Raw genomic sequence first — 23,025 nt, 5'->3', positions numbered from 1 at the left:
GCGTGGGGCTGAGCGGGGCGCGGCCGGCACCGGGGGGGTGGGGGGGGCCCTGAGGGGGCCCCGAGGGGGCCCCGGTACCAAGGGGGGGTGCGGGGCTCGCCCGCTGCGTGCCGCGCCTGCGCCTGACGCGGCGGCGGCAGCCAATGGGGCCGCGCGTTGTTGCGCGGTGCCCGCGGAAGAGCAGCGGCCGCCGGTGGGTGCCCGCCGCGGGCCCGGCCTCAGCCGCCGCCGCCTCCTCCTCCTCCTCCTCCTCCTCCTCCTCCTCCTCCTCCTCCTCCTCCTCCTCCTCCTCCTCTCGCCATGCGCTGAGCGCCCGGTGCCGCCCCCCCCCCCGCCTGCAGCGCGCCCCGCGCCCCCCCGAGGTGAGAGGGACCCGGCCGGGACCCCGGTTTGTGTGGGGGGGGGGGGGGAGTGCGGGAGGGACCGGCGGGCCCAGCCGCGGGCCTCACCTCAGGCGCTCGGCGTTCTGTGGCGGCCCCCCGCGGCTGTCGGCTCCCCCGCAGCCGGCTGGGATCCCGAGGACGGCCTCGAGGTGCTCAGGGCCCGGCTCCCCGCTGGTGGCCGCACGGGGCTGTCAAAGGGCCCGGCCGCTGCCCGGATCCCTGTGCTGCGATCCGAGGTGCTCGGGGCGCTGGGCACGCACCGGGCGTGGGTTTTCCATCACTATTACCAGCACAAACTGGAAGCGTTTGCCTTTTTCCAGCTCCCGTTCCTTGTGTCTGCCACCCTACAGACTGCTCTGCTGTTGTATCGGTCCTGTGGCACCGGGGGTTGCCCGCAGCTATGGGCAGCTTCGGGTTTGGTTGTCCCGAGAGCCCGTGCCCTGCCCCAAAGTACCACCAGCAGGATGATGCACGGCAGTTCATCCGTTCTCCCATCTCGGTTTTTATGAACGTTTTATAGCTGGGAGTGCCTCTTCGTTAAGAATTCATGCTGGATTTATTTCCTTTCTCAGTGTGCTCTCCGTTTCACCCCCGTGACTTCTTTTCTTTAAAAGCTTTTAAAGAGAATGCTTCTGGTAACGCTTTGGGCGTGCCAGCACCTGGGTTTTGTTTCCTTTTTGTTGTTGTTTTGTTTGTTTTCTTTTTTTAAGTAAGCCACTTGAGTGTATGAATAAGCTGTAAGAGATTTCTAAGAAGTGATGATATTTTAAATGCAAATAGTAATAATATAATAATAAAAAAGACTCGCAGTGTGCAGGGACTGGAGCATGGGCTGCCTTCACTCGCAAGAGGACACTGGGGCGGCCTCATGCTCCTCGCTGCAATGCTGGGGAGTGCCCAGCACCAGGCTGCTACAGGAGGTGGTTTTAATGCGTAGGGCAGAAAAGCAGCTCTGCTACGTCTCGGAAATTGGTGCTTTAATTAGTTGTTACGTGCCTGGCAGCAGTAAAGGAACGTGCCCTGTCCTGCCACACCGTGTTGTTCTCTGAACCCACTGTTGTCTCTCAGCTGGTTGCTTGGTGTGTGCACAGCCAGGTGCCTTCACGCGTCTGAGTAATGGGCAAGGAGCAGAGAAACTGCTGTTCTAGGGACGCTCTCTTAAAACAGAGGGGTTTCCTAGCCCAGAGGGGTGTCACCGCGTCTCCTGGTGCCAGCCTCGGATGGTGTGAAACCCTGGGGGAGCTGCGGGTGGAAATCAGGAAACCGGTCCTTTGTAGCTGGAAGCTTAGCGAGTCTTCAGCTCACCACGTGTATTTATTTGCTTGAGTACTTCCCTGCCTGGTGCTGTTTCTTCCCCAGGAAGGATGATCTTTACGTGCACAGGGGCAGCTTTTAGTGGTGTTAGGCCAGCATGGTCTGACAGGGCTCTGCCGGCTGCCTGTGTGGGAGCCCAGGAGCCTTCCTCCTCCTCCTCCTCTTTTCCTCTGCTCTGCCCCGGCTGCTCCCAGCACCGTGAAGCGGGCAGGAGCTGGAGAAACCCCTGCAGGGGGTGCTGGCCCTCCTGACAGCCTGGGTGTGGGTACCTGGCAGGGTGTGTGGCAGGGGAACTCCCCTGGCAGCGCCTCACGGAGCTGATCCTGAAGCCGTCACAGCTCTGCTCTCCTTGTGCTCGCTGCTGGCTGCGGGTGGCACAAAGAGTTTCGTGTCTCGCACCGCCTGCTCCCACCCACACTCTCCTCCCAGCAGAGAGGTAGAGCTGGAGCCGGTCAGCTTTCCAGCCTTAGCTGAAAACGCTGGAAGTTTTTTTTTCTCACACTGGAAAACACCGAGGAAGGAGAAGAAAAGCAGCTTTTAAGTACAAGATCACGGAGAAGAACAAATTTAGGGAGTTTGTCTGCCAGCTAGGGAAGGAATATCTTTTTCAACCCCTACGAAGTTGGTTGCTAGTGTCTCCTGTGCTGGCGTAGGCAGTGACTGGGTTTTGCCGACAGCGTGGTAATGAGGACAGCGGCTGGGAAATGGAGGCAGGCTCGAAATTCCCTCTCCCCGTGTTTGCTCTCCGCTAGGCTGATTTTTCTGGCTTTTTTAGTCACTACGTACATCTTGTGTGGAGCTGTTTATGCTAAGCCTGAAATGGCAGCGGGCCCGCGTGTGTGAGGAGCTGCCTGGGGTTCCTCGTGTTCCGGAGGAGCAGCTGCCTGCTGGAACCGTGCCGTGCTCCATGTGTGCAAGGCGTGGGGTCTCCTCTCCCGAGCTTCTGTTGTGACCCTTTGGCTGGAGCTCCCTGCAGTGCTGCTGCCACAAAGCAGATTTTCTCTGCCGCGTCTTACCAGGGAGAGATTTACCAGCAGAACCCTCTTAGCGGTTCTTGCTCGCCGTTCCCCAGAGGAATGGCTCTATCTGGGGCAGCGGGAAGCTGTGCCTTTTGCAGTGTGCTTCAGAGACACCTTACATGGGTACCGGCTCACGTGAAATCTCCAGCTTCAGTGCCACAGCCTGAGCTGCAGGGTCAGGGAGCAACCCAGAAGGCGAGTGGGAGGCTCGTGTTTGTTCTGCAGGGAGGCTGACGGAGCAGACCTTGGGAGCCCAGAGGACCGGGGATACGGATATAAAAGGAATTCCCTAACAGTGAGTGCTCTCATTTCAGGTAACTGCTGCTTGCTGCGCAGCTAGCACGACGTTTTGCCTTCTCCTCTCTTAACAGCCTCTTTCGCAGTCTGTGTCAAATTCGTGTCCTTCTCGGCAGGAGGCCAGCTGGTGGCTGCAGTGATCCCGTGCGCTTGGCTCCAGGTCCTGTGGTGTGCGCCTCGCTCTGGGCAGAGCAGGGGGCGAGGGGCAAATGTGTTCCTTAAAACGACGCCTGCAGGATTTTGGTGCTGAGGCTGGGCTGGCAGGGTGCTGCGGGTGGCACTCCTGCCTGTGCTGGGCTGGCTCAGGCAGACAGAAATCTTTCGTTTTTGCAGGGAGCCTGAGGGCTCACTGGCACAGTTGTGTTCTCTAAAACCAAGGCTGCCCTCCGGTCTCCGTGGTGCTGAGATAACCGCAGCTCTCTGTCCAAGACGTTCTTGCTGGCTTGTTGTTTCTGAGGCAGGTGGGGTCTGTGTGCTGGGTGCTGGGCTGACGGCCTGAATTGGAGATGTGAAAGCCCAGGGGGTTTGTGGGGAAAGCTAACCGGGATCAGCTCTGTGCACAGGAGGAGGTTGCTGCTAAAGGAGCCGAAATGAGAAGCGCCAAGTCTTGAGCTGGTGCGTGCAGCTGGGTCACAAGGTGTCTGCGAAGAGCTTTCGGGCTCGCTGCTTTTGGTTCTGACAGAAACCAAAGAAAAATGTAACACCAAGATCCAAAGGAGTCACGGACTCCCGTGGCAGGATGTCATCAGAGCCTGCTCCAGCCAGATGATGATATTACTTTCAGACCGAGACATAAAATCCATGGTTTTGTCCTACTTTTCCCATTAAAACAGCCTTGCTTGCTTCTGCTAATTTAGGCAAGTAAGTGCTGGCAGTTTTGGGGAACAACCCCGTAGGATGTGAAGGACACGAGAGAGGAGGTGACATTTCCACCGTGCTACCTGCCTGTGAGCGCTGAGCTCCAATGCTTTGCCTAACGTGCTGGGAGCGAGGAGAGCCACATCTCCTGCAGCTCCCTCATCGCTTGTCCTCAGTGAGCCCCAACGTGGTTCCTGGAAGGAGCAGAAGCAGGAGCACAAGGTGAAAGCACCAAGTGGCGACTGCCCAGGGGATGTGCCCACGCTGGGATCCCAGGCAGCGTGTTTAATTCCCAGGGTTTTCATTCTGAAGGCATGGGTGTGCTCCAGGGACACAGAGCTGGGGGCTTTTTATTTTCCTGCCAGACGCAGGAATGTCTGCAGCGAGCTCTTACTGCCTGAGTTTGATCTCTTCCCAAAGCAGGAACAGAAGAGATCCACGTGGTGGGCACACTGCAGTGTTTTCCTCACCTTGCCTGGTTGGTAATCAGAGACGCAGCACTGGTAAGCGTTAATAGGTCCCAGAGAGCCAATTTCAAGGCTGAAAATCGTTTTTATTCACACAGGCCTGTATTTCTCAAACGCTTCTCTGTGGCTGGAAGGCAGAGCCCCTGAAAAATCTGCAGGGGCTCCTCCTGTAGCGCTTCAGCCTTGTCAGCGTGTCCTGTGGGTGCTAGGGGAGCAGGGCTGTCCTCGGGTGCCCTCTGCACGTGGCGAGAGGAGCCGTCCCGTGGTGCTGGGTGACCTGACCCAGGCTGGGTCGAGCCTGATGCCCTCCAGAGGGGCCTTCCAACCTTTTTTTTTATTATTATTATTCTTTGACCAGAAGAAGCAGGAGCTAGGTATCAAACCAAATACTTTATTTTTTTTCAAATGTTGGTTCCTCTTGCTTTGTTAAAGTTGACTTAAGTCCTAGAAGCACCTCTTTGACATTCTTGGTAATGAATTCATCATCTCTTCCAATCCGGCCGCGGTTCCGTTGTATTAAATAAAAGGAGCTCAGTTACAGGGGTATCTGGGTGGAACGCTCCCTGCGAGACCGGTAACCTAAAAACGCAGCAAGCTTAAAATGAAATGCAGAAGGGAAATCTTTACTTCTTTGCTGGAATTAGACCTTTGGCTGCTTCAGATTGAATGGTTTAATGGAAACCAAATCCCCTGTGCCAGATGGTGCGGGGCAGAGAGACGGAGCCCCCGAGCTCCCGAGTCTGGGTCTGGTTTGGGCGCTGCAGTGCTCGGCCACAGCTCACATGCTCCTGCCCTGCATTTTGAGCACCTCTTGCAATTTCACCCAGGCTTTGCCACCTCCTGTTTGTTTGCAAGCGAGGGAGGATGCCAGATGTCCCTAAACACTTTGTGTTCTGTTTCCCTGGAAGGCTCATTGCTGGGCCCTGGGGGCTGTCCACGCAGTCCCAAATGAGGGTTTGCTGCCCTTACTGGGGCGGCACCTCCAGGGCAAGGAAATCCAGCCCTTGCCTTTCCAGGCAGGGAAACCCAGCTCTGGTCTGCTGCTGCACACGTTTCCATGGCATAAATTTTTTATTTGGGATTTTCATGAGCTTATCTGGACGGAAGTGGAAATCCAAGTAAAAATTCACAAAAATGGCATCTTAAGGTTTTTCGTTGTTCAAATCCAAGCCATGTGTGTGGGATGCATGAGGCAGAATCAGTGTTAAAGCCTGTCCCATAGTGCTGAACAGGAGAAATCTTAACGTGTCAGATCGCCTGGCCAGGCTTTGAAGGTGTGGAGCTGCTTGAGGGATTTTCAAAAGCATTTAAGCAGCTTTTTGCCAAATTCGAGTAAGCATCGAGCTTTATCTTGCATTTGAGCTCCCTGTTGAATTTGGAGCACTGATTCTAAGCTAAACTCAAACTGAGACCTGCTCCTGCATGGTGGGAGCTGGAGGTGCTGGTGGTGCAAATAGGTCGGTGCCCACACGCCCCTCGGAGCGCTGGGTGGGCGCTGGTAGCTCGGGGTCCTGCCCATCCCCTGGGCTGCTGCTGGAAGCTGAATGCTCTGCTGCTTTTTGGACAGAGGTGTGAAATGCTGACCTTCAGTTCATTAAAGCTAGGACTTACCGCTGCCGAATGTGCATGACGTTGTTTTTAAGTAGTAGCTTTGGATCTTACACTCTGCTTTAATTTTAATTGCACGTTAAGTCAGCTTGTTTATTTAATGTACTTACTATTTCTGTTCATCCTATTCCCGTTGCTGCCAAATGTTACTGAGAATATGACGGGTTCCTCTGCAGCTGTCCAACGCATACAAGGCCAAAATTGCTCTCTTAGATCTGGGGTTTAGAGGTAACGTTTTGCAGTTTGACTCAGTGAAGTAAGGCAGAAGACTGCTACAGATGCTCAAAGCCTTTGGTCAAAGCCCGGTGAGGCAGAGAGGCAGAGCATCAGGTCAGCTGCAGCAGTCCCAGGCTGTGGCCGTCACCTGAACACAGGCTGACACCTGAGAAAAAGTTATTAAAAGAAAGGAGGCAATGTCACTGCGGGTTTCCAAAATGGATCGGATCTCCTCTGATGACCTGCATGGGGCTGAAGCGCTTTGCCTTGCAGCAGCCACTGCATGGCCTCAGAGGTCAGCACTCGGTGTCTTGGTGTTGCAGTAGATAAATAGCTGATACCTAGAGGTGCCTTTAACACTGATGTTGGCTTTTTCCTTCATAATTCCAACACGCCTTTGTCCTGTAAAACCAAGCTGGCTCTAGAAGTGGTGCTTACAGGTGGAGCTTCTCTTGGCACAGTCATATCCTGCCAGCTCTTAGGGCGGGATGTTGCCAGCAAATGTGGGTGAGGTTTTATTTTCACTCAAGTGTTTCGCTGCTCTAATTGTGCTGCTGTTGTGATCTCAAGTTCTCCCTAATGGGAGATAGGAAAGGAGGGACTTAGAAATAAATTCTGGGAGCAGCTCTAATGGTTGTGCTGGGGATGTACAACGATATGCCACGTGAGTGAATTTCTGCCTCACCTTACTGTCAGGTGCTTCGTTGTAACCTCACTTTTCTGCGTGGCAAGAAAACCTGGGACTTCTCTGTGGATTGAAAGACTTTGTGTGCTGGCACATTGCTCAGATCCTTGGTCTCACCTGCTCCGTGCCCAGCTGTGGCACCCTTCCCAGCAGAGTTGGGGGCGGTTCCATCCTCACATCTGCAGCAGGAGGAAGGATGCTCACTGGCGCTGATATCTTCACAGCACAAAGCCCATGGATGCATCTCCCACCTCCTGCTTTCCCTGCCCATCTTTGTCTTCTGGGGTAGCTCCAGAGCTCCTTAGAAGCCACAAGCTCCCTGAGAGGGCAGAGAACGGCATGCCCAAACGCAGGGGGTCCCCGCGGCTGGCAGCACGTGGTTAGCTTGGCAAGAAGCTGCTACTGAAAATGTTTGAACTACCCCAGCAGCATCTAAAGGGCACAGAGGGGCTGATGCTGTGGTGCCTGGCGTGGCACAGCGTTCACATCCTGCATGCCTGTGTTGGAGGCCCTGCCCTGCACATACAGAAATGCTTCGAGTCTGGCGTGGGCAGGCTCTGGGTTTTGGCACAGGTTGTTTCTTCCTCATAAACCATTTTCTGGGCACGTCCTTCCCAGTAGCTGTCTCTTCATGTGACTTGGTCTAAGTGTTTTTCCCTGTGTGGGCAGTAGTTCCTGAATATCTAAGTTCTTAATGGTTAAAGCAGGTGTTCTTCTTCCCTGCAGGTGCCCACTACAAATTTTCCCAGTTTCTTGAGAGCTGTGTGCAAACCAAACCTATCTTCGAGTGCTCCCAAGACACAAAGGCACCCAGCTGGTGTCCTGCCTGCAGTCCACGGAGACTGCCGGCTGCAGCAGGAGCAGTGATCGTGTGGCCTGCCTGTGATTACAGACAGTAGGTGCTTCAGACAAGGCCAAAAAATAATAATGATTATGAAACGCTGTCGGAGCTGGTAATCAGCTTATGCGTGAGGATTTGGAGTTCCTCTGTCATTAGTCTAAGTGGTGTCACTCCCATGTCACGGCCACTTGTGCATCATTAATCTCACAACTTTCTCTTTGTTTTCTTCCACGACTTGCTGCAAATCTGGGGAGTGCAGAAGCATTTCTGATTGTTTGCTGTCTCTAATTCCAGCTGCTCTCCTTTCTCCCAGCACTGAGAGCGAGCGACCTTTCTCTCTACTGCTCTTAGCTGCTTTGTGCTGTCGTGGCTGATTTTATCTTTGCCAAGTGCCAACTTGCTAGCTCGTGTACCAGTGAGCTACAGGTTTGGAGGCAGCTTCAGTAATCGCTCTATGAACTAGTTGTAAAGCACATGTGAGAGTGCCTGAAATATGATTGATTTTGCCTTTTTGAAAGGACGTTGAGTGAGCCCCTTTTCTGGCCTACTATTTTCTATGGCTAAAAACAGTGTAGGTTTTTGTGGGGGTGTTCTGTGCCATTGCTGTTGAAGACAGAGTGCCCAAAGGTCTCTTGAAAATCCAATGGTAGTTAAGTGCTTTTTGTGCTGGATACCTTCATGGCATAGGTTATTTCTTTCTGCATTCATGCCTGTGGGATCTTAGTTTACGAGGCACTAACTAGAGGCAAATAGTTGCCTCTTAGCTGGCTGGCGTGAGGACACAAGGCTCCGTGTATTCCAAAGTGATTGGCCACAAAACGTGGGCCACTTCACATTCAGTGGGTTGCCACAAAATCCTTGTCCTGTGAAATTCTGTGCTTTCCACTAAATTGCCTTTACTTTTCCTCGTGGATGGCAGGCTCGTTGCCCGCCGTGGCCCAGCCTGTTTCAGCAGTGCTGGCAGTGCTGATGTTCCGCTTCCCTCCTTCAGCTTTCCGCCCTGCCTGCCTGTGCTGCAGGCCACCTTAGCTGCCCTCTAGCTCCTGGCCTCTTTGTGCCATCCAAATGGTTCCTCACCCCTCGAAGTCCTGCATGCTCACACTTTTTATATCTCTAAATGAACTTATTATTTTTGTTTGCAAATAGTAGTGGTTAGAAAGACTGAAAAACCTCCTGGGATAAATGGTTTTGATGATCTCCGTGGTGGCAGTGTGTCCTGTTCTCCACACTTGGTCACTCCCATTAACTGTCATCCTTGAACGCTGCTAACGAGCTGCATGGCTGCAGAGTGCCATGGCCAGAAGGGCCTTGGAGCCCTACAGCAACTTTTGGTAGGTCGCTGGACATCTTAGCAGTGGGACTGCTGCAAGGTGGTGCTGTGAACCTGTAGGAACTGTTTGTCTCTGCAGGCAAACATTCCCTGTGAGATAAAATACCATTTAAATCAGTTCTATTTGGCCATGATGACTGCTGCTGTGCCTCGCTTCGCCTGCCCCCAAAATGGCATCCTAGCTTGCTTCCACATCTCCCCTACAGCTTCGCACCTGTATTTTCTTAAACCTTTTGCTAACTTTTCATTCTCACTGTGGGCACCAAGCCGTGCCTAAAGCACCATCTCAAACACCTGCTTTTTTTTGTGCTCCTGCCCTACGTCCTCCCCGAGGCAGCCAGACAGGTGGGCGGCTCTTGGTGCTGCCATAAAGCTCCTTCTGGCACTGTGTCTACAGAAGACCTGGCAGTAGGTTTCTAGTGAGCTGTTAACTGCAGGTTTCCACAGAGATCCCTGTTATAATCCACAGTTCTGCAGCGTAGTCTGTAGATTTCCTGCTCTCTGCCCTGAAGAGCTCTTTGCTGGTGCAGCAGGTAGCGTAACGGAGCTGGCTCCAGTGCTGTTATAAAGCCTGGCCTCTGCCAGTGCAGCCCACAGGAGGAGGTGTCTTAACCCAGAAAACTAGCTTGGAAAGGCAATTCTTAAAGCGTGAGTCTTACAAGCTGTTTTTCTGCACAGTTGCCCAAAACAGGCCTGATTTGGGGCTGGGGCTGGGGCTCTGGGCTCTCACAAAGCCTTTTCTGCTGCACGTAACCAGAAGGCACCGTGCCCTCCTGTGCATGTGTGGCGCGTTGGAGTTTCCCTTTGGAGCAGCCTTTGGAAGCAGGCAGGCTTGGCAGTTTTAGATCTGGCTTTAAATGGGTAGACAGGGAAAAGCAATTCTCATCTGATGCAAAGCTGAGAGATCCAGCGCATTCTCAGGGTGGCGCCGAACACGTGTGGGGCTGACAAACGGTTTGTGTCGGTTCTGCTTCTGGACTCCGCACTGCTCCGGGCTCTGCTAACACCAGTGTGCCACGGGGCTGTGTGGAGGGACAGGGCTTGGGTCTCGAGTGTTCACCTGGGTATTTGTGAAACACGCGGTGCCAGGCAGGGGCCTTGTATTTTCTTGCATTTAAATTTTCTTCAAATGTGTAAAGCACCCAGGTTTGGGCGTGCGATGCACAGAGGACGGAGCGAGTCCGTGCTCGCACGCCTGGTGCTGGGAGGGGAGTTACCCCGCTCAGCAGGGTGCTCGTGGCTTTGTCTGGCTTTTTTAAAGCTGGCTTCAGCTCCAGGACAATGCACGATGCCCGCCTAGCTCTTGAAGAATACAACATTAGATAAACACGAACTGATCCTTGCAGAAACGTGTCCTGTGCCGGCCCTGCCTCTCCTGCAGCGGCTGCTCCGAGGTGCCTGCCTTTCCTGCTCAGTATCGACAATCCGCTGCTCTCATGGGTGTTCGTTTAGCTCCAGTTTGTCAGTGCTGAGACTATTTTTAAACGGTTGGCTGAGAAAGGGCGTTGACTTATAGGAGCATCGAAACCTCTCAGGAATTAGAAGATTTACGAGCAAGAGGAGCGCTGCTGGTGCAAACCCGCGTGCCTGCATGCGGAGCGACAGCGGGGGCCTGGGGCCTCGCCATGGCTGGAGCTGCTCTGCTCCTGTGCTCTCCTTTTTCCCAGCCCGGAGCCTGTCCTGCAGTATTGCGGAGCTGATGGGATTTTTAAAGGAAGCTGCTCAAAGGGCAGAGCCAGCCCAGCAGGAGCCTGCTGAAATCGGTTCCTTCTCAAGTCCCCGAGCCTCAAAGCAAGAGCACCGGAGAGCTGAGCGTCCCTTCCTACAGCAGGGAGTGCACTCGTGCAGCTTTCTCCTTATAACTCAGCCTTTCAAAACCAAGATTTGGACCTCCTAAAATTTGTGGAAGAAAATAAAGGAAAAAGAAATCTGATTAAACCATGGGTATATTTTTCTTTACATCCTGGCCTGTTCTTTGACCTGGCACTAGGAGGGCTGGAATGAGGCTGAGAAAGCTGCAGGTGGATGGCTGCGGAGTGAATTGTGCCCTGCCCTGCCTCTGCTGGCCCTCTGGGGCTTTGTCCTAAGGCGTGTTCTCAAGCTCTGGTCTTCATTCATGCTGTACATGCTTTTGCTGCCACTTACAGCCTCCTTCTTCCTATCTGATAGCTTTTTAAAGAGGTCTGAGGACATTGGAAGCGTCCTGTGCATGGTTAGCAGGGCTGTGGCCATACTGTGGTGAAGGACTTTGGGGATTTCTGTGTTTGAACGTGCTCTGCTGGGCTGCAGAGCCAGCACCCGGGGAGCTGTAGTGCATAGCAACGAGGGGAAACTGTCCCATTTCTCCAGCAGAAGTTATTAAAACAAAAAAAATGTAGAAAAGAATCTAAAAGCCCTACTTACATGTGAAGTGGAGATCAGAGGATTGTGTAAGGGGACTTTGTAGATGTTCTTCTAGTAGTGCTTCCTTTTTAAGCTCTTTGTTTAAGTTTGTTTTGACAAAATGTTGATCCCGTACAGAGATTGGAAGAGCTCCACGCGTTGGAAGGCACGCTTGGCATGCTCCTGGCTGCATTCAATGCAGCGTCCCTCTCTGCTCTTCTGGTCTGGGTTGTGCCACGTGCTCCTTCTCACCAGCATCAGCAGCCTGCCCCGTGCTTGTCACCGCAGCTGTCACCTGTGTGGCCATCGTGGTGCTGGCAGGCTGTGCCAGGACACGAAGTGAGCAGTGAGCTGCGCCCGGCCTCTCGGCACCAGGGGTCCTGGTCGCTGCTCGAGCTGGTGATGCCACAGTTTGCTTCAGCTCTTTTGAACCTGTTCTGCTCGGAAGAGAATTCCCTTGGTACCGGGAGCTGCCTGTGCACAGATGCCAGCCTGAAGCCGAGTCGGAGCTGTCTGGTCAAACCTAACGTGCTTTCTTCTCTTGCAGGCGTGAATGACAGAGGAGGTGCCTCCGACTGCACTTTCTGACGTAAACCTGCGTCTTCTCTGCCACGATGACATAGACACGGTGAAACAGCTCTGTGGTGACTGGTTCCCAATCGAGTACGTTCCTGGTCGTGGGTACGAGGTGGCGGGGATCTAGAAACACGGGGTGTGGGGCTGTGCTGCTCCAGCTCAGAACGGAGACTGAGGGCTCTGCAGCCATCTGGGCTGCTGCTATGACAGCAGTGCCTCCTGACCCTTCTACGTGCTGTGGTGGTGTCCCTGTTCAGGAGCTGCTGTTGCCTGTCCTTCAGAGCCCCAACAGCATCTGAAAGTTCAGAACGCAGCCGTTGGCAGGAACCGCTCGAGTGGGCAGCCGAGCTCCACCACAGCCGCTCTCTCACTCCCCCTCCTCAAAGAGGAATGGGGAGAAAATATGTGAAAAGGGCTCAAGGATTAAGATAAGGACGAGAAAATCACGCAATAATTATTGTAACGGGCAAAACACACTCGGCATAAGGAGATAGTAAGATTTATTGCCTACAACTAACAAGCGAGAGAAGTGAGAAAACGAAGAAAAAAAAAAACCAAAAGCACCTTCCCCCCCCATCCACCCTCTTCCACCTCCTCCCCCCGAGCGGCGCAGGGGAACGGGGAATGGGGGTTATGGTCAGTCTACAGCACTTCTTCTCTGCCGCTCCTTCTCGGTCACTCTCGTCCCCTGTGCTGTGGGGTCCCACCCACGGGATGCAGTCCTTGATGAACTGATCCGGCGTGGGCTTCCCACAGGCAGCAGCTCTTCCAGAACTGCTCCAGATACGGGTCCGTACCACGGGGTCCATCCCTCAGGAGAAAACTGCTCCAACCTGGCTCCCCTACGGGCAGCAGCTCCTGCCAGGTCACCTGCTCCTGCGTGGGCTCCTCTCCACGGGCTACAGGTCCGGCCCGGAATCTGCTCCGGCAGGGGTCTTCCACAGGCGGCAGCCTCCGTCGGTGCAGGGCCACCTGCTCCACCGTGGTCTCCTCCACGGGCTGCAGCATGGAACCCTGCTCCACCGTGGTACTCCATGGGCTGCAGGGGGACATCCTGCTTCACCATGGTCCTCACCACAGGCCGCAGGGGACTTCTGCTCCGGCGCCTGGAGCACCTCTCCCCCTCCCTCTACACTGACCTTGGCGCAAGGCTGTTCCTCACTCCTCTCACTCTCCCGGCTGCTGTGTGGCGCAGCGTTTTTTCCCTGTCTTAAATATGCTCTCACAGAGGCGAAAAACAACATCGCTTATTGGCTCGGATCTGGAAAACAATGGGGCCCTTCCCAAACATGGGGCAGCTTCTAGATCTTTCTCACAGAAACCACCCCTATGGCTCCCTGCTACCAAAACCTTGCCACGTAAACCCACTACAATGGGCATTGTCACTAAGGGGGTGGATCAGCTTCTTGGGAAAGACTGTAAGACATGGGAAAGGATCGTACCTGCAGGAAGAAACAGTGTCTCTGTGCTTGTGGAGTGAAGGTGTGTTCCTGAGTGTGTGCCAGGAGAGTGTTCTCAGAGTGAACCAAACCAACAAGGAGCTCCTGTTCCTACAGGGTGTTGCTCTGAATGTCCCAGGAGGAGACCAGACAGTGCTTGCTGTGTGCCTGGGGTCCCTTTTTCTCCTGCAGCGGCATGCTGTGCTGTCCCCAGCTCACAGGGCCATTTGCACCCTCTGAAGTGGGCTCTTGTTGAGCCCAAACCTCTGGACAGAGGAAACTTGTGCAAAACTAAGTGGCAAAGGCCTCACAGATTTTTTATCAAATATATTCTGTCAGGATAAATAATTTTATAGTAGGCATTTCTGTAGATCTAAAGGAGAGCTGTCCTCTGCTTTGTCCCGCTCTGTTGTCTCCTGCTTGGCTGGACGCAGCCCACTTGCATTTTCATTTTTATTGTTTGGGCTGTCCCACAGCAGACCTGAAGCAGTGGTGATGCTGAGGTGAATGTAAGCCCTTGTGAGACACAGGCTGCACAAAGCACCTTCCTGATGAGAAGCTGCTGGCAGTGCCATGGAAGGAGGAGATATTGCTGCAATGATGGAAGCGAAGGCTCTGGGCAATGAATACAAAATGAAAGTTTGTCTTAGCAAGGCAGCAGACCGTGGCAGGAGCAACCTCCGTGGCTTCTTAAGTGCAACTGGGGGAAAAAAGCGTGCTGCCAAATGGGGTACAACAGCAGTTTGTTTCATGGTACCATACAGCAGTTAAGTCAGGAAAGGTAGATAACGTACTGGCCCAGAATTTATGGAGTAAGTTAAGCTTATAGCATAGAAAGAGCTCAGCCATGTGTCAGTCCAAAGCTCCTTGACTACATTTCCCTGCAGAACACAGACCTTTCAGCTTCCCTCCCTCAGTCTTGTGTAAAATTGGCTTGCGGTTCCAGTGACTGGCACTTAAAGATGCTGCTGCTTGTTTGAAGTGGAGTGCAATGTTGGCTGCTCCTGTGGGATCTGTTCTCCAAATGTTCCTGTTCTTCCTTCCTTCCCAGGTACCCTGACTCATGGTACCGAGATATCACTTCCAACAAGAAGTTCTTTTCCCTCGCAGCCACATACAGAGGCTCCATCGTGGGAATGATAGTAGCAGAGATCAAGAGCAGAACAAAGGTGCATAAAGAGGTAGGAGGACTCTGCTTCGGTACAAGATACCTCGCTTCTTGATGTGCTTAATTGGGATGGGGCCTGTTTGGGGTAGTTTTCCCGCCTCTGCTCAGGAGCTGTCGGGAGTTAATTGTGAAAAAGCAAGAACGTGCTGATTTCCAGCTAATGAAGCAGGGGTGGTGGGATGTGTTTGAACATGGGCTGCTGAGCAGCCCGTTACCAGAAAGCCTGTTCCTGCTGCCTGATGTGCTGCGTGGAGGGATCAGGTAATGCAGTCGTAGACTAAAAGCCACTTTAATAATTCTTTTACCAGCCTGTTTTCAGTGTGCCTGGTCAGTGTTAATGGCTGAGGTCTGTGTACCTGCTCCTCTCTTATGCAAGGCATGACCTTCCTTAGCTGTACTGAGTCACTCCTGAGAGCTGTGACTTCCTGCAGCAGCGAGTGTCCTTCGTTCGCTGTCGCTGTCTTGAACACAAAACAGAGGTGGCCAGTCTGCAGGAATTTCAGGCCACAGGGATGACAGTTTGGAGGTCAGGAGAGACAGCACGGTACGGTCAGAGTGCTGAAGAAGAGGTGGTCACTGAAGACAGTGAGATAAAAGACCCCCTAGGTTATGGCAGGGAGAACAACACAGGAGAGTGGCTTAAAAAAATCCAAAACATAGCATTCTACCAGCTACTAGGAAGAAAATTAACTGTGTCCTAACTGAAACCAGGACACACTGGTAGGAACCAGGAGCGCTGAGTGGCACTGGTCTCTTCACTCTAAGCTATCTGGCTTCACCTCAGAGCTACCCAAAGTCAAACTGTCTTCAGCAACTCTAACAAAAGGCTCTTGTTCTAGCCAAACTGAAAGCCAGGGGCGTGTTCAGGTACTGTTCTAAGCAACTGGGACTGTGGAGCATGTTTCTTGTCCTCCACGGCACTACAGCTCAGACTGAGAATGCAGGCAATAAAGACTATCCCTGATAAGCTACAGGGAATTGATCTAGACACTGGTGCATAACTCCAAAAATGGCAGTTTGAATCCTTCTTGGTGAAGAGTGCAGGTATTTGTGGGCTTAGAGACATAACGTATATAGTAAGGAAACATCATGATGTGTGCTCTGCAATCGGAAGGATGATAGGGAAGCAGGAATACCACCTAGAGGACCGTGCTCATTTCATTTTTCTCCCCACCGCCTTCCCCAGAAGCTTCAGCTAGGACTCCTCACTGAAGGGAAAATTCCTGCTAAAGCCTTGTTTTCAGGTGTTCCAGTGCAGGATTCTTGCTTTCTCCTCTGCCTCCCCACATATCTTACTAAATAACTTGTCATATCTCTACCCAGGATGGAGACATCCTAGCTTCCAGTTTTCCTGTGGACACTCAAGTTGCTTACATCCTAAGTCTTGGAGTGGTGAAGGAGTTCAGGAAACATGGAATAGGTAAGATGCTGCTACGTGACAGTTCTGTTGCTGTCCTACTTGCTACACGTGACTACTGGACTAAAGAGCTGCACCGTGCAACTCCAATTCCCTTCTGAGACAAACTTGTCTGTGACTTGTCCCGGCAGTTAAGGTGATGCTCTCACATCCCCCTTGTGCTGGTAGTGCAGGTACACTGAGAAGTTTTTGTTGGTGTAACAGCACAATGTACAAATGGTTCTGCAGAGTGCAGTCCCTCTCGTTCCCAGGGGACAGCTGAGCACACCCAAAAGTTGCACTCCTGCTGCTGTCTGCGCCAAGAGTCTGAGAAAAGCTGCCGGGGCTGAGAAGTCCTCGTACTTTGTCACTCATCCTGGAGCAGGGTTTGAAGCCTGTCTGGTAGGGACAAAAGGGGAGCGTGTACTCCCTGCCTTCTGCTTTTCTTCCACAGATGTCAGAAGCCTGGTACCTGAGGCAGAAAAGTAGCTGCTCGTAAACTTGTAACTTAAATAGAACAGATGATTAGGGAAAGATGGACTGGGAAAAGAGCGTAACTCAGACCTGCTTTAGTCTGTCAAGTGCACATAAAGGTGAGCTCTGAGTGCCTGCTGCAACACACAGCAATTCTGCAGCCATTTGGAAACCTGCAGGCAGAAGGGGCCCAGCTCCGTTTAGAGCAGGATGTGTTTTGTCATCAAATAAGTGCCCTGCTGCTGCAATTTCAAGCATGATCTGCATCTTTGATCTGCAAAAGGGAGTAGCCCAGGTTTGGCAGGATGACCCAGTTGCACACCTGGAGTCTCTTCAGTGGGTACAGGTATCAGCTTCTTTTCCTCGAGTCCTCCCTTCTTCCCCACTCATGTTTAGAAAGGTACAAACTGATGTGATGCGTTAAAAAGTGACTAGAAGAGACATCAGTGGGACTGCTGCATTTAAAACTTAAATTGAAATGCTGCTTTGTCTAAATTTTCTGTACACAGAAGAAAATGCATGGAATAATGTTCAAAAGTTAGTAAGGGGGTCTTCTGTTCTGTAAAACTGTGGCTGTTTTGAGTCCCAGTTTCCAAATCCTATTTTTTTCAGCTCCATGTTGCTAGAGTTTTCTCCTTTCAGTATCAGCATTTCCTGTATCCATTAGATCTAGGTAGCAAGTCGCTATGCTTTCTGAAGATCTTTGGACTTGCATCTGTAGCAAAACAACCTAAAAAAGCTTCCTGCTGCTGCTTTTTCTGAGACCTCTCCCTTTTCAAGTGTTTTTCTACTTGTGTTTGAAGCTTCAGTCTTTCACTCAGGAGGCTTTTCAGCCCAGGCACACTTTTAAGCATTAAATCTCTGAATTTTCTCCGGCAGACATTGGAAGACTTTGGTTCTCTGCTATTCTTAAACCAGAGGGCAGTTGGGTTACTGTGAGTCATGAGTGGCATATCTCATAACAAAATCAAGCCGTCCTCCTGTTGAGGTCTCCAAGTGTCTTTTTGTACTTGGCTGATAGAAACTCCTGCTAAGTCTCACGTAACCATAGGGTCGCTGCTGTTGACTTCTGCTCCAAAACCCTGTGGGCCCTGCCGAAAATCATCTGTGCCCTGGGGATTGTGAAACAGCAGCGTAAATCTAATCTGTGTGCTTGTATTAGCTAAAGGATTTCTGCTGCACCTGACGGAGGAAGTTAGCCCTGCAGGTTCTGCGGGTCCTTCGGGCCGTGCCTGGATGAACCTCCAGGGCCAGTCTTCCGTGGCTGGGGTATCCTCTGGGCCCTGCTCTGCTCTTCCCCTGCTGGCTAGTGGCTGTGGCAAAGTCAGGTTGAGTGAGACTGTGCCTCACCTCTTCTCCTAAGAAGGGGACTTAAAATCCTGCCAATTCTTTTATTTTAATTTGAATTCAGTAGACACAACGCCATAACCTGCTTGTAAAGTCCTGCTTTGACTCTGCTGTTTTAAATGGCTCTAAAATAAACATGATGGGACTGATAGCACTGAAAATGACTCACTGGCCTTACCCAAAGCCAAGAGCTGCTTGCCTGGGGATGAGTATCATTGGCAGGTTTCTGTGCCTGACTTATCTTTGTGGTTATTGAATCAGAAACATTTCTGCCTTTATAAACCTGTTCTGCGAAACTGTGCTCATAGCTGAGGTGAGGCTCATATTAAAGCCACGGAGCACTGTCCTGTTTAATGCCCGTGTGAAGCTCTGGGGAATGAGTGGGATCTGGGGTCCTCGAATGTGGGCAGCAATTGCTGCTGAGCTGCTGGGTGCTCGAGATCTCAGCTGGGAGCTTTGAAGCCCCGTGCTGTCCCTTAGCAAGCAGCTACGCTGTGTAATTCTGCTGTTCCTTCCTTCAACAGGTTCTCTCTTGCTTGAAAGCTTAAAAGACCATATATCAACAACTGCCCAAGATCACTGCAAAGCCATCTACCTGCACGTCCTCACCACTAACAACACAGCAATAAACTTCTACGAAAACAGAGACTTTAAGCAGCACCACTATCTGCCCTATTACTATTCCATAAGAGGGGTCCTCAAAGATGGCTTCACCTACGTCCTGTACATCAACGGTGGGCATCCGCCCTGGACAATCTTATATCCTTTACCTGCAGCCTAGTTGCCAGTGAAGCATGCAAAGCAGACACCAAAACATGTTTTAGGGTTAAAATGGCAATCTAGCAAAGCGTGAGCTGGCTATACGTGGGGACTGGTGCCTGCTCTGTTGTGAGCTTAACCGAGCTGATTTCCCTGAAGCCAGGAGGAAGGCAATGTTAGACAGATTTGACAGTGACCCACTTGTGCCTAGACTTCCCCAGATCCTCTGGGAACGGTTCAAGGAGGCAGTGTAGTGTGGTAAATGAAGTTGGAGCAAGTTTGCCTGTGATGGAGAAATGCTCGTGTTAAGCCAACGTGCAAGGCAAGCTTTGGATGTGCACTGTGGGATTTGGCCAGCAGCGTGGCAGAAAAGCCCTTGGTCTTGCTTCCTGTTGCTTAGGATGCCCTGTGTCTCTGGCCTGGCCTCTGGGTGCTCTGGTGCAGGCTGCTCTCAAACTGAATTTGGGAGTTTGTTTCAGGCTGCTGGATCATGGAAAAGAAACTTGACCTTTCCTAGGTGTAGCTAAACAGTCCAGATCTCTCAGTGCAGGTGCGTGGATTGCAGCCCCCACAGTAACTTGCTGTGGAGTGCAAAGGAACTATGGCAACTGCTCCAATGAAGTATTTCCACACAAGTTGGGGCCAGCGCTCCCAAATTGCCTTCTTTTATGGTGTGAGGTAGGCCTGCTTTTGGTAGAAAGGAGCAGTAGAGCAATGTGAGGAGCAGATCTGTCTAAATATCTGAGCAGAGCAGCCTTCGCTGTGTCGTAGGGTCTCTTGAGCAAGTGCTAGTCCACAGAGTGCTTTAAGTTATTTTGAAGTTAGGTTATAAACGTCCTTAACTGCTGTCCACTGACTACCTACAGCACATTGGATCAACACTAGCCAGTCTGAGCCCGTGCTCAATTCCCCAGAGGATATATCGACAAGCCCAGAGCCTTCTCTGCAGCCTTCTGCCGTGGTCTGGCATTTCTGCCAAGAGCGGCATTGAATACAGCCGGACGATGTGACTTGCTCAGCAGCTGTACGAAAACCAAAGGTAGGTACCGGGGGGAAGCTCCCTGCTCTGCCAGCAGCAGCGATGTGCCTGGCTGCTGTTGGGGGCAGCCGAGAGCCCTGCAGGCAGCTGCTGTGCAAGCTGCTGGGTGAGGCATCCTGGGCATCGCTGCGCTCTGGCCTCCAGCTGGTAGCTGAGCTGGTGCTGGTTGCATTTGAAGGGAATTTGAACTCTGATCTTGTTTACTTGAGCCCAGACTCTTACAGCAGATCCAGCTTGTCCCTGCTGTCTCTGGCCTTTTTCCCAGCTCTGTCAGACCAGCTTGAAAGACCCGGAACAACCGAGTCCTCGATATTTCCCAACACGGTGTCTGAGCACAATAACTGACAGCCAATTTGCACGTTTCTGACAAAACGTCTGCAGATCAGTGTCTCTCTGGTACCCTGTGAGACTTGTAATGACTGGTTTCCCTAAGACAGTTGCCCTCTCTGTCTTCCTGTAGGATTGTTCTTCTTCCACCTCCCGAACCATCCGGCTCCGCACTGATTCCAGAGATGATGGCTCTTGGTCAGTGACCCAGCCCCCCGGAAAGGACTCCTTATTCCACAGATTGACCAAGATTTTGCAGACTTCGCGCTCGACCGGCTGCAGCCCCGACCTGCCCCCGTGGGCTGGGGGCTGCGAGCGCTGCCCGGGCCGGCCTGGCTCTGGCGTGAGGCAGCTGGCGGGGCCCAGGCCCTTCTGCATCACCGCTGTGTGCGTGCCGCACTGCCCGTGCCACGTCCCTTCCTCTGGACGGTTTGTTTGTACTCGTACACATGACGTGGAGGGCTTCGGTTGCTGCTTCTGTGCCGCAGCCCCAGCAGGCCGTGCGAAGGAGGGCGATGAATCTGCACTGGGCAACCTCCTCCGTGAGCTGTAAGCACCCTGGCAGGCCCCCGATGCCAGCAGCCACAGTCTGCCCCGGTGGAGGGGGAAGTGGGGAGCTGGGCGGCTGCTTCTGGGCCCCGCTTCCTGCCCCTGGCAGGGGCGGCAGGGAGGGCACGTGCCTCGCCTGAGAAACGAGCCCAGCCCTCGGGCATGGCGTAAAAAAGAAGCACCTAATTCAGGATGCACCAAGTAGAAGGCAGGGAATGAAATTGCTATTTCATAGTGAAATATATTATACTGTATAGATCCTTCTGCCTCTGTCTGAGTTGGAACTTTGCAGAGGAGGGGCCTGGGGCTGGGGAGCCCCTGCTGCAGCCAGAGCCCTTCTCTTCCCCTGCCTGCATCCTCCCTTGGCCTTGGGTTGTGCTCCTGCAGGGCCGCGGGTGTGGGAGCTGCACGCAGACCACTCCAGCTCTTCTCTTGGAGAAAAGCCCCCACGGCTGCTCGCTGGCATGCCCGAGGCTGCACTTTGTGGGCATGGCCATGGGGCTGTGCCCTCGGCCGCCCTCCCTGCGGCTCTGCGGGGCCTCGGAGCCAGGCCAGGCTGGCTCTGGGCTCACCAGCATGTAACTTCCAGCCTGCGGGGAGAGCCCCAGGGTCCCCGTGTGCTGCAGCCAGGCCAGGGCCCTTCCTGCACCTCAGAGCACAGGGAGCAAGCGCTTGGCTTTTTAGGGGGGAGTTGCTGCAGCTGAGCCAGTGCCCGTCCCCCAGGTGCAGGGGTTCCTGCTCCCCTTCCCCACCTGAGGCTCGCTCCCTGCTCAGCACCGCATTCCTCCCTCCCCTCTTGCATGCCAGTTTTGAAACTGGGGCTTAAGCAAAGGCAGCGTGAGCTGCAGCAGGCAGAATGTGTGGGCAGGGAGAGGGGCTGAGCCGTGATCTGGGGCAGTGTGAGACCGAGGGGGAGAGAAAGCGGTAAGATCTGCCAGTCTGTGTGACGGTACAGAGTCAGTTTGGTGTTCGTAAGCCCCTAAAATGGGAGTAAAAGAGGAGCAGGGTGCAGGAGGAGAGCTTGCTGCAGGTGGTTCCCGGAGGAGATTCCTGCAGGAGGCCGGGAGCAGCTCAGCGCTGAGCACTGCTCGGGGGGCTCTGCCTCAGCCCGATGCCCCCGCACAGAACGCCCCACGGGGCACAGCTCGCCCGCTGGCCTTCCTGGCTGCAGGAAGCGTTTGGCAGGCCCCACGGGCTGCAAGGGTGGCATTTTGGGGAAGTGGAAGGCTGTGCTGTGGGGAGGAGCTGCTTGCTAGACTGGGTTTGGCTCAAGGACGGGGTGATAGCAGAAAGCTGTTGGGATGAGAACAGTGCAGTGTGGAGACCCTCTGTCTGTTGGGCTCGTCCAGCAGTGGGAACCTGCTCTGAGCTTTTCACGGGCCTCACTCTGAGGCTGTCGACCCGGTGCACTCCGGAGGCCCCTTTCAGCCCCTGCTCCTCATTCTGTGTCAGTTCAGCGATGCAGGCAGTGCCGTGAGGTCAGGCTGCGCTGGGCGAAATGCAGCAGGCAGTGCAGGGCCGGAGAGGCTTGATTTTGTGGCAGACATAGGGAAAACATGTAAAAAGAGCTCTGGGGCAGGGAGCTGCAGGATGAGCTGGGCTGGTGCTGGTGGCTTCAGCCGTGGTGCAGCCCCTGAGGCGTCTGCTGGGGCAGGGAGGTGAGCGGCCCCGGGGCTGGGGCACAGCGGGACCGTGACCTGGGCACAGGTTCTGTGCGTGCCGCAGCAGCGCAGGACCCGAGCCCAGCACAGCCCACGGTGAGGTGGCTGCTTCACGGGATGGGGCCCTGCTGCACCGCCACCAGCTCCCCCGAGCTGCTCCTGCACCGCAGGGGGCTCCCGTTGTGCCCCACGCCCCCTGCCCCCAGCTCCCGGGGCTGTGTGGCCCTGGCTGGGGGGGCTTTGGCCACCCCCAGTCCCCTCCGCAGCCACCGCCCCTTGCTGTGCCCACCTCCCGTGGGCAGGGGATTTGGGGGATGGCTCCCACAGTCTCTCCTCACTGAGGCACCCTGGAACCCTCCTTTGGGTCACCACCTTTATTTTTTTTTCTTATTTACCTAAACATTTCTATTGGTTTGTAGGGGTTTTAGCAACTGAAGCTCCTGGCTCTTTGGCACTTGCTTTCTCTGTCCCAGAATGAAGCTCTGCATCGCTCCTGGGGGCCTGGGCCTGGCGCTCCCCCACCCCACTGTATCCTGCCCCCCACACGCCCTCACTCCTCTGCTGCCGTCGAGCACGTCCCCGGGGACTGGTGACTGGTCTGTGCGTCTTGTTCCCCTGTCACCCTGTCCTGAGGTGTCAGTCACGGCCCTGCCTCACAGCCCGTTATTTATTGAAGAGCATCGTGCTGCTACTGTCAGCCTCTCTCTAAATGTCTTCAATTAAACCAACCCTCTTTTGCGAGTTGTCTGTCACTTCATGCAGGTTCCTGCCTCGCCTCAGCTGCTCAGGCCCCGTCCCCTGACCCCGTGCTCAGCGGAGGCGAGGTGACCACGCGGCCCCTTCTCAGGCTGCCTCTTGCTGGGCACCACCAGGCCAGGGGCTGGCAAGCA

The 23,025-nt window shown here is 53.7% G+C and overlaps 1 protein-coding gene across 1 annotated transcript; it reads left to right on the top strand.

The window, feature by feature from the left end:
- Positions 1-228: 228 nt before the first annotated feature.
- On the top strand, positions 229-22,876 carry NAA60 (N-alpha-acetyltransferase 60, NatF catalytic subunit). Its single transcript, XM_084295743.1, has 7 exons — positions 229-362; positions 11,948-12,063; positions 14,467-14,596; positions 15,907-16,003; positions 18,325-18,559; positions 19,413-19,598; positions 20,059-22,876. The coding sequence occupies exons 2-6, from the start codon at positions 11,954-11,956 to the stop codon at positions 19,567-19,569; spliced, it is 729 nt and encodes a 242-aa protein (XP_084151869.1). The 5' UTR covers positions 229-362; positions 11,948-11,953; the 3' UTR covers positions 19,570-19,598; positions 20,059-22,876.
- Positions 22,877-23,025: the final 149 nt, after the last annotated feature.

This window comes from Netta rufina (genome assembly GCF_964035555.1).
Source record: "Netta rufina genome assembly, chromosome: 15".
NCBI classification, from domain to species: domain Eukaryota; kingdom Metazoa; phylum Chordata; class Aves; order Anseriformes; family Anatidae; genus Netta; species Netta rufina.
The sequence above is the reverse complement of the archived record's forward strand: the minus strand, read 5'-3'. Positions and strand labels throughout refer to the sequence as shown.